This window comes from Rhyacophila brunnea, unplaced genomic scaffold (genome assembly GCF_057557595.1).
Source record: "Rhyacophila brunnea isolate RB1 unplaced genomic scaffold, BYU_Rbru_1.0 scaffold_15, whole genome shotgun sequence".
Classification (NCBI taxonomy): Eukaryota; Metazoa; Arthropoda; class Insecta; order Trichoptera; family Rhyacophilidae; genus Rhyacophila; species Rhyacophila brunnea.
In genome coordinates, this window is record NW_028232806.1 from 22,156,364 (window position 1) to 22,169,227 (window position 12,864).

The window sequence follows — 12,864 nt, forward strand, 5'->3', positions numbered from 1 at the left end:
TAATGTTTTAGAATATAGTCATATCTCGGTACATAACTGTGCAGTGGTGTTAAGATTTTTTACATTTATTAATTTTTAAACGCATTTATAAAACCATCAGTATAATTTATATTGACATTATTATAGTGAAATATTTACGATAAAAAATTATATTGATAATCTCTGTGATCCCAAATTTGACAAGAATTAGGCATTTTATTATTAAAAAAATGGGCAAGATTAACACATTTGAAGATAATTCTAAAGATACTCATTATAATCTATGTCTTTGACCATTCAAGTGTGATAAACATCCTACGAATAATGATTGCTTTATAATAATTATTGACCTAAGAATAAGGTAGTGTTTTTTTGAAATACGCCATTTCTTTTGGCATTCCCCAGTGGTTAAGCTACAACATATGGCCGTAGCCATAAATTGACAAACTATAATTGAAGTAGGGAGTAAAATGATCTTAACGCGCGTGTTTGAACATGTACTGTTTTAAAAAAATCGGTTAGGTACATGTTCAAACACGTCCGCCCTTAAGCGTTAGACTATAACGCCGTGGGTCCCAGGTTCGAATCCTGGGTCTGGCAAGTACACATATTGTTTTTCAATTTGTGTCTGTCAGGGTATGGACATAATAGGTTGAGTAAGTGGCTGACATCCATTTCTCGTAAAAAACAAAATCTGTTAATACAAACCTCTACTCTGTGGAGGCCCATATGATCCTATTAGGATCGGACATGGTCGAAAGAAGAAGAAAAATTATTATCGTCACTGTACAGGCCAAGTAGCGTAACCTTCAAATATAAAATTGTTCAGGAAGTAAAAAAAACTGTGGGCATTGAATTTACTTATTATTTTATATAATATTTATTTATTATTTTATATAAGTATATTATTTTATTACAAATTGAGTGGCTTACTCCGTACGTACCCTGTGGCTTATGGTTAGAGAGGGTTACAACATTTGGCTGGAATATTTTTTTGCCAAGTTACAAATGGCTTAAAAAATAGTTTTGAATTATTTTTTGGGATTTATGATAATTGGCCAGTTCGTGTAAGAGTATGTAATAATTCCATTACCATCAAAATGTCACTTTGGTGAAAAGTGATGGTTACTGCAATTGGCCTGTGTAGTGAAGATATCTTAATTGAAATGACGTAGGTCGTATTTGTCTTAAAATTATCTGTTAGGTAAGCAAATTCTAAGCCTGAAAAATCGGAGGAATCATTTATTTAAATCGGGTCGTGAAAAAAACAAATAACACTCTCATTATAGTTTGACAGATGCTTTCAGTGCGGTAAAATCCTATCGAGTGATTAGAATATTGAAAAATTATTGTATTACCTACCCAAAAGATTTAAGGGTAATTATAATCGGGATGAGGTGCTGTAATCTACTATAGATAACCTTATGTAACATACACAATCAATAAAATAATTACAAGATAAAAAGAACTTTTTATATACTTACAACGTTTTTAAATTTTCTGTTGAATCATATACACTTGACTTGACTAGCTTAAACGATCAAAAAAATTTGTACTTGATAGAAATACTGAATAATGAAATGTCATTTCATATTAATTTCCATAGTAACGCTATTATTTAATAATTTTGTTGCTAGGACCCCCTAGCATCCAATAATGGTATCGAAATAACTTTTCATACAAAACAGAATTAACTAAAAATGAATTCAATTCTACTTAAAGATGGCTAAAAGTATTAAAAATGCATTGGCATCGTGTTCTGATATATTCTAAAAGTGTCAAATGTCTAGCTAGTCGGGAAGTTAGTTAAAAATCGATTGCAAGATTTGTACCGGACAAACAACCACCAGACAAATAAGAATACGACATAAGAAAAACGTTGTAAAAATAGAAACCATGACAATTATTGTGCTTCCACCAGGATAGTACTACTTAATACGTCTTGTATTGTATTTGTAGTTGTATTTTCGCGAGTTTTCTTTTCTAAATATTGTAATTGGCGAGATGCGCGTATTAATGTGCGTGTGCACCAAATTTTAGAGATTAAACTAAAAATGATACATAAATAAATTTTTTATTATATTTTATTTTTATTAAATAAATTTTGAACTAATTATTTTGTGTTCTCTTCCTCATTTTTTATTTTCTTATGTATGTACCTATATATATATTATATATTTTTTATACTTTATATAGCAATTAAGATTTATGTATAAATGTAATTAAATTTGAATTTGTGTAACGTGAATTTATTGAAGGAAACATTCGATGAGCACATAATTTCGCGTTATGGACCTGTGAATTGGCCTCCAAGATCGTGTGATTTAACACCTTTAGATTATTTTCTGTGCGGATATGTCAAGTCGTTAGTCTATGCCGATAAACCAGAGACGATACACGACTTGGAAGCCAACATTCCCCGCGTTATTGCCGATATACGGGCCTAGGGCACTAAATGGACCGGAGCGCACCGGAGCACCGTTCCCGTTCATAAAATCCCCAAAATTATCGCTCCGTCTCGTGGAAAAAATAATTTGACCGTTTGAGCTAGATAGGTCATATAACAAAAAATCAAACACACTTTTTTTGGAAAATACACATAAAATTACATAACTATGTTAATATTTTCGTAAAATTGAGTAGCTTGATATCAAAGTAGGCCAAACGCCATTTACAAAATTTTACAGGAGACTCGCAAACATGTGTGAAAAGTGTCCGTTTTTTATATAACATACCAACTTTAAACTCAAAAATCTCTATGAAAATTACGGTTTTTTTTTGATACTTTTGGTTGATTTTTTGAAAAGAGCATCACTTGCACTATAATAATCAATTAAAACATACATTTCGGTAAAAATGGCGTTTGGCCTACTTTGATATCAAGCTACTCAATTATCGAACGCTATGGTTCGTAAAATTTTCTATTTTGAGCACTGTATACGGCGCCAGCTGCTCGAAAAAGTGGTCGAAAATTGGACTTCCAGATTGCGCTTTCTTCGAGCCAGCCGCGGTGCCCATATGCCCAAAATCATATTTAAACACTAATGGCATAAAATAAAATTATCTTTCGAATAAAAAATAACATGTGCATTACCACAATTTGTATGTGTTTTATTTCATTTTAAAGTTCTACACCTCTAAAAAAAACACCCTTTATTATAAAATAAATTCATCTAATATGTACATACCTATGCATTTATATGTTTAGAACAGTTTAGAATTAGGCGAATAGTAAAAAAATCTGTTGTCAATGTAGTTTAATCAATTAAGAGTAGGCAACTGTTTAGTGTCCAATTATATCTTTGTCACTGAACTACTGGGTCGACATAATAATCTAATAATACGTAGCGAATTTCACAAAAAATAATAACTATTAAAAAACCAGTAACGTCCATCTAGAGTGCCGATTTCTAGAGCAGTTGTTTTTATAATCTAAGATTACGCGATTCATTATTGGTAAGGAGTGGTTAATTAACCTTTTTCAGACAAACAACAATAATTATTATAATTAGGTTGCGTGGGTGTGGTTCTAAGTTCCCAATTACAAAACGTTTCAATGATTCAATACAAATGAATTGTTGTATACCTAGACCAGTGGACTCCAAACTCAATAAGGATGTGAGCAAGGCCTGAACAAAAACGATGCATAAGTGCGAGTGAGAAAGTATTCGGCACCTTTATAATCTCTGCGACACGCGCTAGAGTAAGATAAAAGGTTTACAGATGTGGGAGATGGTTTGTACGGTGTCGCCGCCAAATCTTACTTTATTCCTTAACTAAGCGTCGATAACCGTGTTGCTAAAATTGCTTTTCTGTGTTAAACATAAAGTCAGTGGTAAATATTTTTAGTTAATTAAGTAGAAAAGATGCTTTTGTGTGTTGTATTAAAATGTGGTAGCCGTACTGATAAGCAAGAAGATGGTATTACGTTTCATAGGTAAGTTGATACATGTTCGTGATAATTTATTTGTATATTATTATGTATTTTAACATGTGTTTCCTTAAAATAACTTAAATTATGGATATCTTTACTTAATGGTTGCATTTTGACCGCTTAAAAATACTATATAACGTAAAAAAATAGAAAATTATATTTTAATTCTGAGCGTCTAGTGCAAGCACTTTGGGCGAGCACTAGCGAAATAGTCTATGGTCTCAAACATTTGTATACAAATGCGTTCGCTCGCCCACAAACCAAACGCACGGCACGCAGCTTCATTTAGCAATGCAATGGGTGGCGTCTAGATGTATCTATAGTCTAAGGATGTGAGCTACTTTCAGAAATTGAAATAATCCGGTGAGCTACTTATACAATATTATATTCCTTCTTTATATTTTTTTTAACATCGTCCTTTACGTACCATACATAATATTATTATATTGCTTAAAATAAATTAGGACATCGGACTTCCAATAAAACATAAAATGCGTACATACCTACTTTAATTATTTATTTATAAACAAAATAATTATTGAAAAATATCTTGAAATAAGTGTGAGTAAAAGTAAAAATAATTAGTGAAAAGAATGGCATTCAATTTCCTCCGCAATTTTTTCAATTTTCTGTGAGTACCTTGTCACTCCCATCCGAATGCAATTATTAAGATGTACATCTGTGAGTCTGTTTCTATATTTACTTTTAACCATCTTGAAAACGTTGATTCACATAAGTATGATAAAATATCCTACGCGAGCTACCGGTAGCACGCGAGCGACAGTTTGGCGATCACTGACCTAAACACTCAACAAGTAGGGTTGCCATAATACAGAATAATTAGTGAACGTAATAATTGGGATACATACATAAATCTGTGAACACGCAATAATTAATGTGACCTGCCGGGTGTGATAAAACAGGTTACGGATCTCGAGTGTGTAAAAATAAACACGTGTAAAAAATATGTTATTTTCAATATGTAGCTACGTCTGTCTAATAATACGCATTAAAGTGTGTCACGTAAGCATAGCGGGCATTCAATATTTGAGGACAGTCGGCGCGTTTTGTGTCCCTTGGTTTTATGGTAGTACCAGGTTGGTACATAATATCCATTATATATAAAGCCGAGTCCAGATCAATGTAATACTATTATGTAGGTATTGCATAATAATATGTCTGCATACAAAATATAAAATGTTTTGTACAGGCAGCCCTCGACATTCGATCGTTTTACTTTCGTACAATTCGCTATTATTTCGTATATTTCTTAATATTTAGATTTTTGTTGATAATGCAAAAACTGTGCGCTTCCATGCAGTTGCTCCTCTTTCCTCCGCTCCTAGTCACCTTCTCAAATTACGTAAAAGGGTGGTATTCAACTTATCTCTCGACAAGTTTATAAAGAAGACACTTTATTGCTAACATGCCTCATTAACTTTATTATACCCATTGATAAATAAATATTTTAAAGTACATATTTTGATGTATTTTTTACATCCCTCTACTTTCGAACATTCAACTTTCGAACACATTTTCAGGAACGAATTACATGCGATAAACGAGGGCCGCCTGTATTAATATGCACGTACACAATCATTTGTTTGAAACTCAAAGAACATTCAGTCATGTAGACGTTTCTATTAAATAAATTTTAGTGTGGACAGTCGAAATCATATAAATTTGCGCACTCAACATTTCACATCACCACTCACCATTTCCATTTACGGCGGAATACAAAAAAAAACATGATCATTTTGGATAAACATATTTCATACGTTTCGTACAAATTGTTTTAACAGTTTTTATGTAATGCAAATGTTTATTTGTTTACGGACAGTGATGTGCCTTAGTCTTGTCTAAGCATAGTCATCTCTGAATCTAATACAAATATATCAGAGTAACTCTGCATGTCATTTTGACATTTCATATTGATTTTCATAGTAACGCACGTATATATTAATAATTTAGTTGCTATGACCACCCCCTTAGCAACCAATAATAGTGTTTTACTTTTTACGATCTTTTTCCGAAATAACTTTCCATACAAAACCGAATTAACTGAAAATGAATTCATTTCTGCTTAAAGATGGCTAAAAGTGTTAAAAGAATGCATTGTCACCGTGTTCTGATATATTCTAAAAGTTTCAAATGTCTATCTAGTCAGGAAGTTAGATAAAAATCGATTGCAAGATATGGACAAACAAGAGAAAATTGTATTGGACAAACAAGAGTACGAGCTAATAAAGACGTGGTAAAAATGGCAATGCGTTCTAGAATTTTCACCTATTTATTACTAAGCCAAAAATAATATAGATATTGCATATTTAAAAAAATGTATTAGGCTCTCATAAGACCCCGCAGGTAGATTGTTTATGAAAAATGGCAATGCGTTTTCGAATTTTCACCTATTTTATTACTACGCTTAAAATAATATAGATATTAAATTTTTTTTTTAAATGTATTAGGCTCTCATAAGACCCTGCAGGTAGATTGTTTATGAAAAATGGTTTTTTTTTTGAATTTTATATTTATACACAATTTCACCTCTGCTAACTCATTAGTTTTTGAGATACGAACTGTTAAAATAAATCATTTAACCAAGAACCTATTTTTTGTTTGATTTATATAAAATGTGTAATTGACACCACGGGTGCTGTGTTTATAGGGTGGGTCAAATATAATTATTATTAGGACGATGCTTGTTTGAAAAGCCAAGCCTTTGCCAAATTTGAAACTTGCCAAACGTGCCGCTATAGTAAAGAGGTTGAAAAACTGTATACTGAACTATAGATCTACCATCATAAATTGGCATTTCAGCGAGGGCGCTAGTATGACATTGAGAATATTACCATAACTAACAAAAAATGGTAATTTATAATTTTTTATTGGTAGTAGATTTCTGTACAAATATTATGCAATCCATAATTCGAGAAACATGTAAAATTAAATGGCATTTGTAACAAATTTATCCTCGATAGACAATTTTAGTTTCAAATTCGACCGGCTGCCAACTTACGATGGTAGATCTTTACTATAATTGAAAAATATATCATCATTGGGTTGTGAATTTTACGGAGTTAAAAAAAGATAATTAATGTAGGTACTTATATAAATATAATGCATAATATCATTCTGATGAGGTGTGATATACAATAATTATTTATTGTGATTAAAATTAAAGTAACTATTAGAAGTTTTATAGGTATATCACTAATTTTTCAACAAAAATGTTTTAGATGGTCTGAAAATCAGAGGGCTTCCACGCCCCTAAACTCTCTACTGCACTTTGATCAGTATAGAAAATTAGGTGTCGTCATTCGTCATACAAACCTCAAGTCTCAGAGTTTAGGTGGTATGTTCCTTTAACGTGCATGGTTCTCGATCGTTAGAGGATTAGACTTATTATTATTACCCACCAATAGGCACATACTCTATAATGATTACCAATGTTTTAAAAATATAAGGACCATATACAAAGTTTACGCAACCCTTGTCTCGTACATGCAATGCAAAATAATCGTAAGCACATTACAGTGGCGCACCCAGGATTTAATATTGGGGGGGGCCCAAGGAGGAGAATGTAAATTAGTCCCATATGCTCTTTTTCCTCTTCACAGCCTAATTTCTCGTTGTCTATTGCGCTCGATGTACCTACACCATGGTCCCCACATCCTGAAACGGGCCCTCAGGCTACGATATTTGGCGGGCCCCCTACCTACCGCTAAGATTTCAGGCAGTGTGAAACACTACATTAACGTTTTTCAAATTGTGTTTTAGTTCAAATTAAGGGTAGATACTTATACAGTGAATTATTGGCGATTTTCAATACATCCACTTTAATAATGGAGCTGTCGAGTATCGACACATAATAATCAAAAAATATATCGCACAATTATATAAGTAATTGAAAATGTTCATGGCCATGAAGTATAATAGCGCCGCAGGCGACTTTTTTTACTATTAAAGCTAATTTATGATGTGTGTTTATCTCACTTATCTGGTCAACCCGACACGCCGGGCCCCCACAGCCCGGGCCCCCAGGCTAGAGCCCTATCAGCCCATGGCGGTGGGTGTAGTCGTACTTTTCGCCGAATTTTTAATTTTGGGTTTTTTAATAGTGAAGTTCCAAAATATTAATTGAAAATGGAAAATTTTTTGACTTTTGTCTATTGCACTCGGTGTACACCACTCCGGAATTCGGGTGGACACCGAGAATTTTTTGACATTTCCATTGATTGAGATTCTAAAAAACCCGACATTAGTGTTTCGAAATTTTTTTGTTAGAAATTAAAATCTAAGAAATTTTTCTAGAGGGTGCTGGAGAATTTCAAATCATTTTTTTGCCGTGTTTTTATTTGTCTAATCTATTGGCTTTCAATTTCAATGTTTTTGGGGGGGGCCAAGGCCCCTTGCCCCCCCCCCTGGGTGCGCCACTGGCACATTATAAGATAGGTTCTATTGGGCAGGCAAATAGGTCGACATTTTACTAAAATCATATCGAATTACTAATTTGTAATTTAATCTTTTTTTTTTTTAAATATGAATCATTTTATAAAAATGCTGCGATTATGCGGCCATGAACCGTGCTTTAAAAAAGTCAGACCACATAATTTAATATTTCAACTAACTATCGGCTAATGAACCTTCGCTAATAACCTTAAAGAGAGGTCATTTTATCCACTATAATAAAATTACTTCGTGAAGGGTCTGAATATTATTAAAATAGTCACGACTTTTGACAATAATTCTGCTAAGCAATGTCGATAAAAATATTTCATTCGGAGATAATTTATTTTGTCATAAGAATAAGCCATTCTCTAATATGGATGAAGGCCTTAAGTAACAGGCCCGGTCTTAGGGCCATTGGATCGATTGGGTCCAATCGGGTCTTCCGCTATAGAATCTGTAGATTCTGAGATTGTGTGTGTGTGTTTTTACAATATGTGTGTAATTGTACGTATGTGTTGTAAACGTAAATTATTCCAAACTCATCGCAGCTTTTCTTTCATTAGGTATTATGAATGCCATAGCTGGACATGTCTTGTTAGCCAAACCGACATTTAATATAACTAGTTAAGTGTCTAAGTACCTACCTAATTGGTGCTTTCGCCGATAATATTGAAAAAGTAAACACGCATTTGGTTGAAATTGCATATTAAAAATCCAAGGTTTGTATATATTATTTTACATTTTTGTACATAATATATTTTGTACATATATTTTACATTGTACATATAAGTACGTTACATTTTTTGAAGTTACACTTCTTTTGGCGCATTTGGGAAATCAGATCAGAGTGTATTTTTGGCGTGTGACATGTAACACATAATTTATTTTTTCACACGAAAAAAAACGCACTCGATTGGATTCATGCCACCGATTGTTCGGTTATCAGCTGAACGCACTACTTTTACGCCACAGTATGATACTATAATAGATAGGTACCTACAACAGACATACCTATATGCAAATTATATTATTTTTGCAGAATACAAAAATAAATAATGAACTTAATATATGAATATGCAATTCAAATTTATTTTACAAAGTACGAAATACAAGGTAACGCAATGCACTGGAGTTTCTCAACCATTTTACACATGCGGACCACTGAAAATAGGAGAAACGTTTTACAGACCACTAATACAGAAATAAAAAATATTAGATAATAAGTATATCTATATAGTAATGTATAATGACGTCTGATCGCGGTTGATTTCGTCACGTTCACTTAAGAGCATTAATCTATTTTAATAAGAACAAAAACACAATGCACCAACACTTTCAGGTGCACGGATTTTGACAATAATTTTATTGGAATTTTCAGCATAGACATTTGGACGCGAAAAATTCGCGGACCACCAGAAAATGTCTGCGGAGCGCCGGTTCAGAAACACTGATGACCTCGCATCCTAAGGAAGAGAGACAACATTAAAAATATAGAATAAAGTTAGTTTTCAATTTAAATCAACTATTTGACAATATGTATATAAATCATTTAATTTTCATAAAAATTCTAAAACATGTCACGTTTGTAATACAGGTATTCGATAATCAGGACCACGGTATTGAAAAAGCGCGGTCTTTTGACTGAATCAAAATTTTACAAAATAAATCCTTTAATTTTTATATAACTTTTTATTTATTGGGTATAAAAAAATGTTAAAACATTATTTTTATATCATTTTAGTGCGTTTTTATGCAGGTTTTCCGTATCATTCTAAAGTGCGTTAGCTATCGCATTGACAGGTGTTGGCCAAAATTTTGTCTCTGCGAGAATAGAGTAAATAGTTGAATACATTTTATAATCTGCGTTGTGAGTTATTGAAAGTAAATTTCCATATGAATGTTACATTTTTGTGTGATATCATGTTAAATCAAAATGACTTGAATATGTCCTTGCAACTTGCAAGGTAAAACTAAGTCTATATATTATGATACTTATGTGGAAAAAATTCCAGGCATTTCGTAAAAAGCTATCTTTTTTAAAAACACTCCTTCAAAAAGAAATTTCGGATGAACATTTCCCCCAGTTAGCGAAGATCTTTGATGAGCAGAATAATTATATATTCGAGTCATTTGGATAATACACAGCTAGTATTGCCGTATTAATAAATTGTAAAATACATGAAAGGTTTACCGATTTTGAGACCCATGAAATCGCACTGAAATTAGGATGTCAGCCTCACCTAGTTGATATCATCAAGGCAGTCAAAGCACTTAAAACAGCTACAGATGGAATTGATTGAGCTCTCAGTAGATTGATGATATTTTTTCAAGTTATTGTTTGAAAGATCCAATTGAAATATGGAAAAATGCCGTAGAATAAATACCCACGCCTTCGGCAACATGCTCATAAAATGCTTTCCTGCTTTTCAACCACATAATGCTGTGAATCTACATTCTCCTATCTAATCCGAACCAAGACACGATTAAGGTCACAATTGACAGATACCCATTTAGAGGATCAGCTTACTGCTCCAGACCTCTGTGCTGCAACCAAATATTCCAATACTTGCAATCCAAGAAAAGGCAGACAACCCAGTCATTAAAAACTTGACATTAAAGGCTGTCAAATTAATAGTTTTCATTAATTTAAAAAATCTGCTATATCCGTGTAAATATAATATGTAAGTAAGTGTATTATAATGTACCTATGTATAAGTAGGTACCTACATTTTAAAGGGTAAGCCCGTAAATAAATAAATTTCATTGTTTTCCTACATTTACAAAATAATGTAGATACTTACTCATCCCTCGATTTACGCGGTCGAGAAAAAACAAAAAAAAACGCATTCTTTTGAAAAAAATAACCATTTTTTTTCTTAAAAAATCCGTTGGAATCTATCTACGCGTAAATTGAGGGATGATTGTACCTACATGTATTTTTATGTACTTACTTATGTTTCTTAAATGCGGCCTCATTTGATTGAAGATAAATGAATGCGGCCTTCCAACAAGAAGAGGTTCGTCACCCCTACATTAGGTAATTAAAAATAATTTAACTTTAATTATGACAGATGCAGTACAAAACAATAATGATACACAAACGAAACGGGCAGTATGTTGCAGTCTTGCAATATTATCTATTTCACGCCCACGATGGCCGAGTGGCCTACGCGTCGGTCTATAAAGTCGTGGGTCCCAGGTTCGAATCCTGGATCTGGCAAATACACATATTATTTTTCAATTTGTGTTTTGAGTCAAGAGTATGGACCTAATAGGTTGAGCAAGTGGGTAACATAACATTCATTTTCTCGTAAAAACAAAAATCTGTTAATAACTCATTTAGTCTCTTTTATTTTTTTAACTGTCAATTCATGGTGGAACTGCATTGTATTGTTCATTTTTTTTTTTTGTAGTACTTACTCCACTTTTAATCAATAAATTAGGACTTTGAAAATGTCTGTCTGAGGCGGACGAAACCGGTCCTAATTTATTGATTAAAAGTGGAATAAGTACTACAAAAAAAATTGCGTTTTATTGAATTAAACAACTCATTTAGTGTTGACAACGCGACTGCATTAGTTGGCCATTAGCAAACCTCCACTCTGTGGAGGCCCATAATATGATCCTATTAGGATCGGACATGGTCAAAAGACAAAAAGAAGAATTAAAATGTATTAATGAAGTAGCTAGTAGTTTAAATTTTGAATAATTTGCCGATAAAAAAGCAAGAAAAATATTACAGGAAATAGGCATGAAAAATGTGATTATTTTTACGATGACTATTAATAATTAATTGGGACTGTACTTACATCGCTTTTTCTCACTCGACGTTGCTTTGACAATGTCTTGTTTTATGCCAAAACTATCGAATGTCATGGTTATGTGGTAGGTATGTATATAGCTAGGCTTACCATACGTCCTGGTTTCACACATTTGTCCCGACCGGTTTGGCATTTTGTCCCGGCTGTTGTTCCGCGTATAAATGATAGTCATCATTAAATTATTATTAATTTAACTTAATTTAATATCTGGACCAGTATCAGAGGGACATTTTCGAGGGTTTTACAATAAATAAATAAAGTAATTTGAATTTCTGCTGCAGCAGACCTTCTGCATTCTTCTTTCGTACATAATTTTATAAGTAAGTACGCTTATATTAAATATAACAATTTTTGGTGGTTAAATTTGTCTATTTGCCATATCTCCGATTCCTGTCCAGGTTTAGGGTTTCATAATTATGGTAAGCCTATATATAGCTACATAGTATGAAAATAATAATATTTAGTTATTATAGTCTCGTGGGATATCATTAAATAATAATCAGTGTGCTTTTGAATGAAGAAATTGAATGTCTAGTTGAAATACATTCCTTTATGTACAATACAATGGCTTACCAGGTGTTTTGCTTGAAATCCTGGCAGATGGCTTGTGTGATATCTTGAATCCAAGATGGCAACCAATCTTAAAAATCAATCCTAACCCCTTTCACAAGTGTTCTA

General features: G+C 32.7%; 2 protein-coding genes across 2 annotated transcripts in view; one reads left to right on the forward strand and one right to left on the reverse strand.

Annotated features, from left to right (window-relative positions):
* The window catches only part of LOC147075043 (U-scoloptoxin(01)-Er1a-like), a 54,206-nt gene extending 41,965 nt beyond the window's left edge, over positions 1-12,241 (reverse strand). The window contains exon 1 of the mRNA XM_085943235.1: positions 12,175-12,241. Within this exon, the coding sequence (XP_085799361.1) occupies positions 12,175-12,241 (67 nt within the window). The remainder of the gene's footprint in view (positions 1-12,174) is intronic.
* The window catches only part of LOC147075037 (endoplasmic reticulum metallopeptidase 1-like), a 426,619-nt gene that overhangs the window by 216,289 nt on the left and 197,466 nt on the right, over positions 1-12,864 (forward strand). The gene's annotated exons all lie outside the window — the stretch shown is intronic.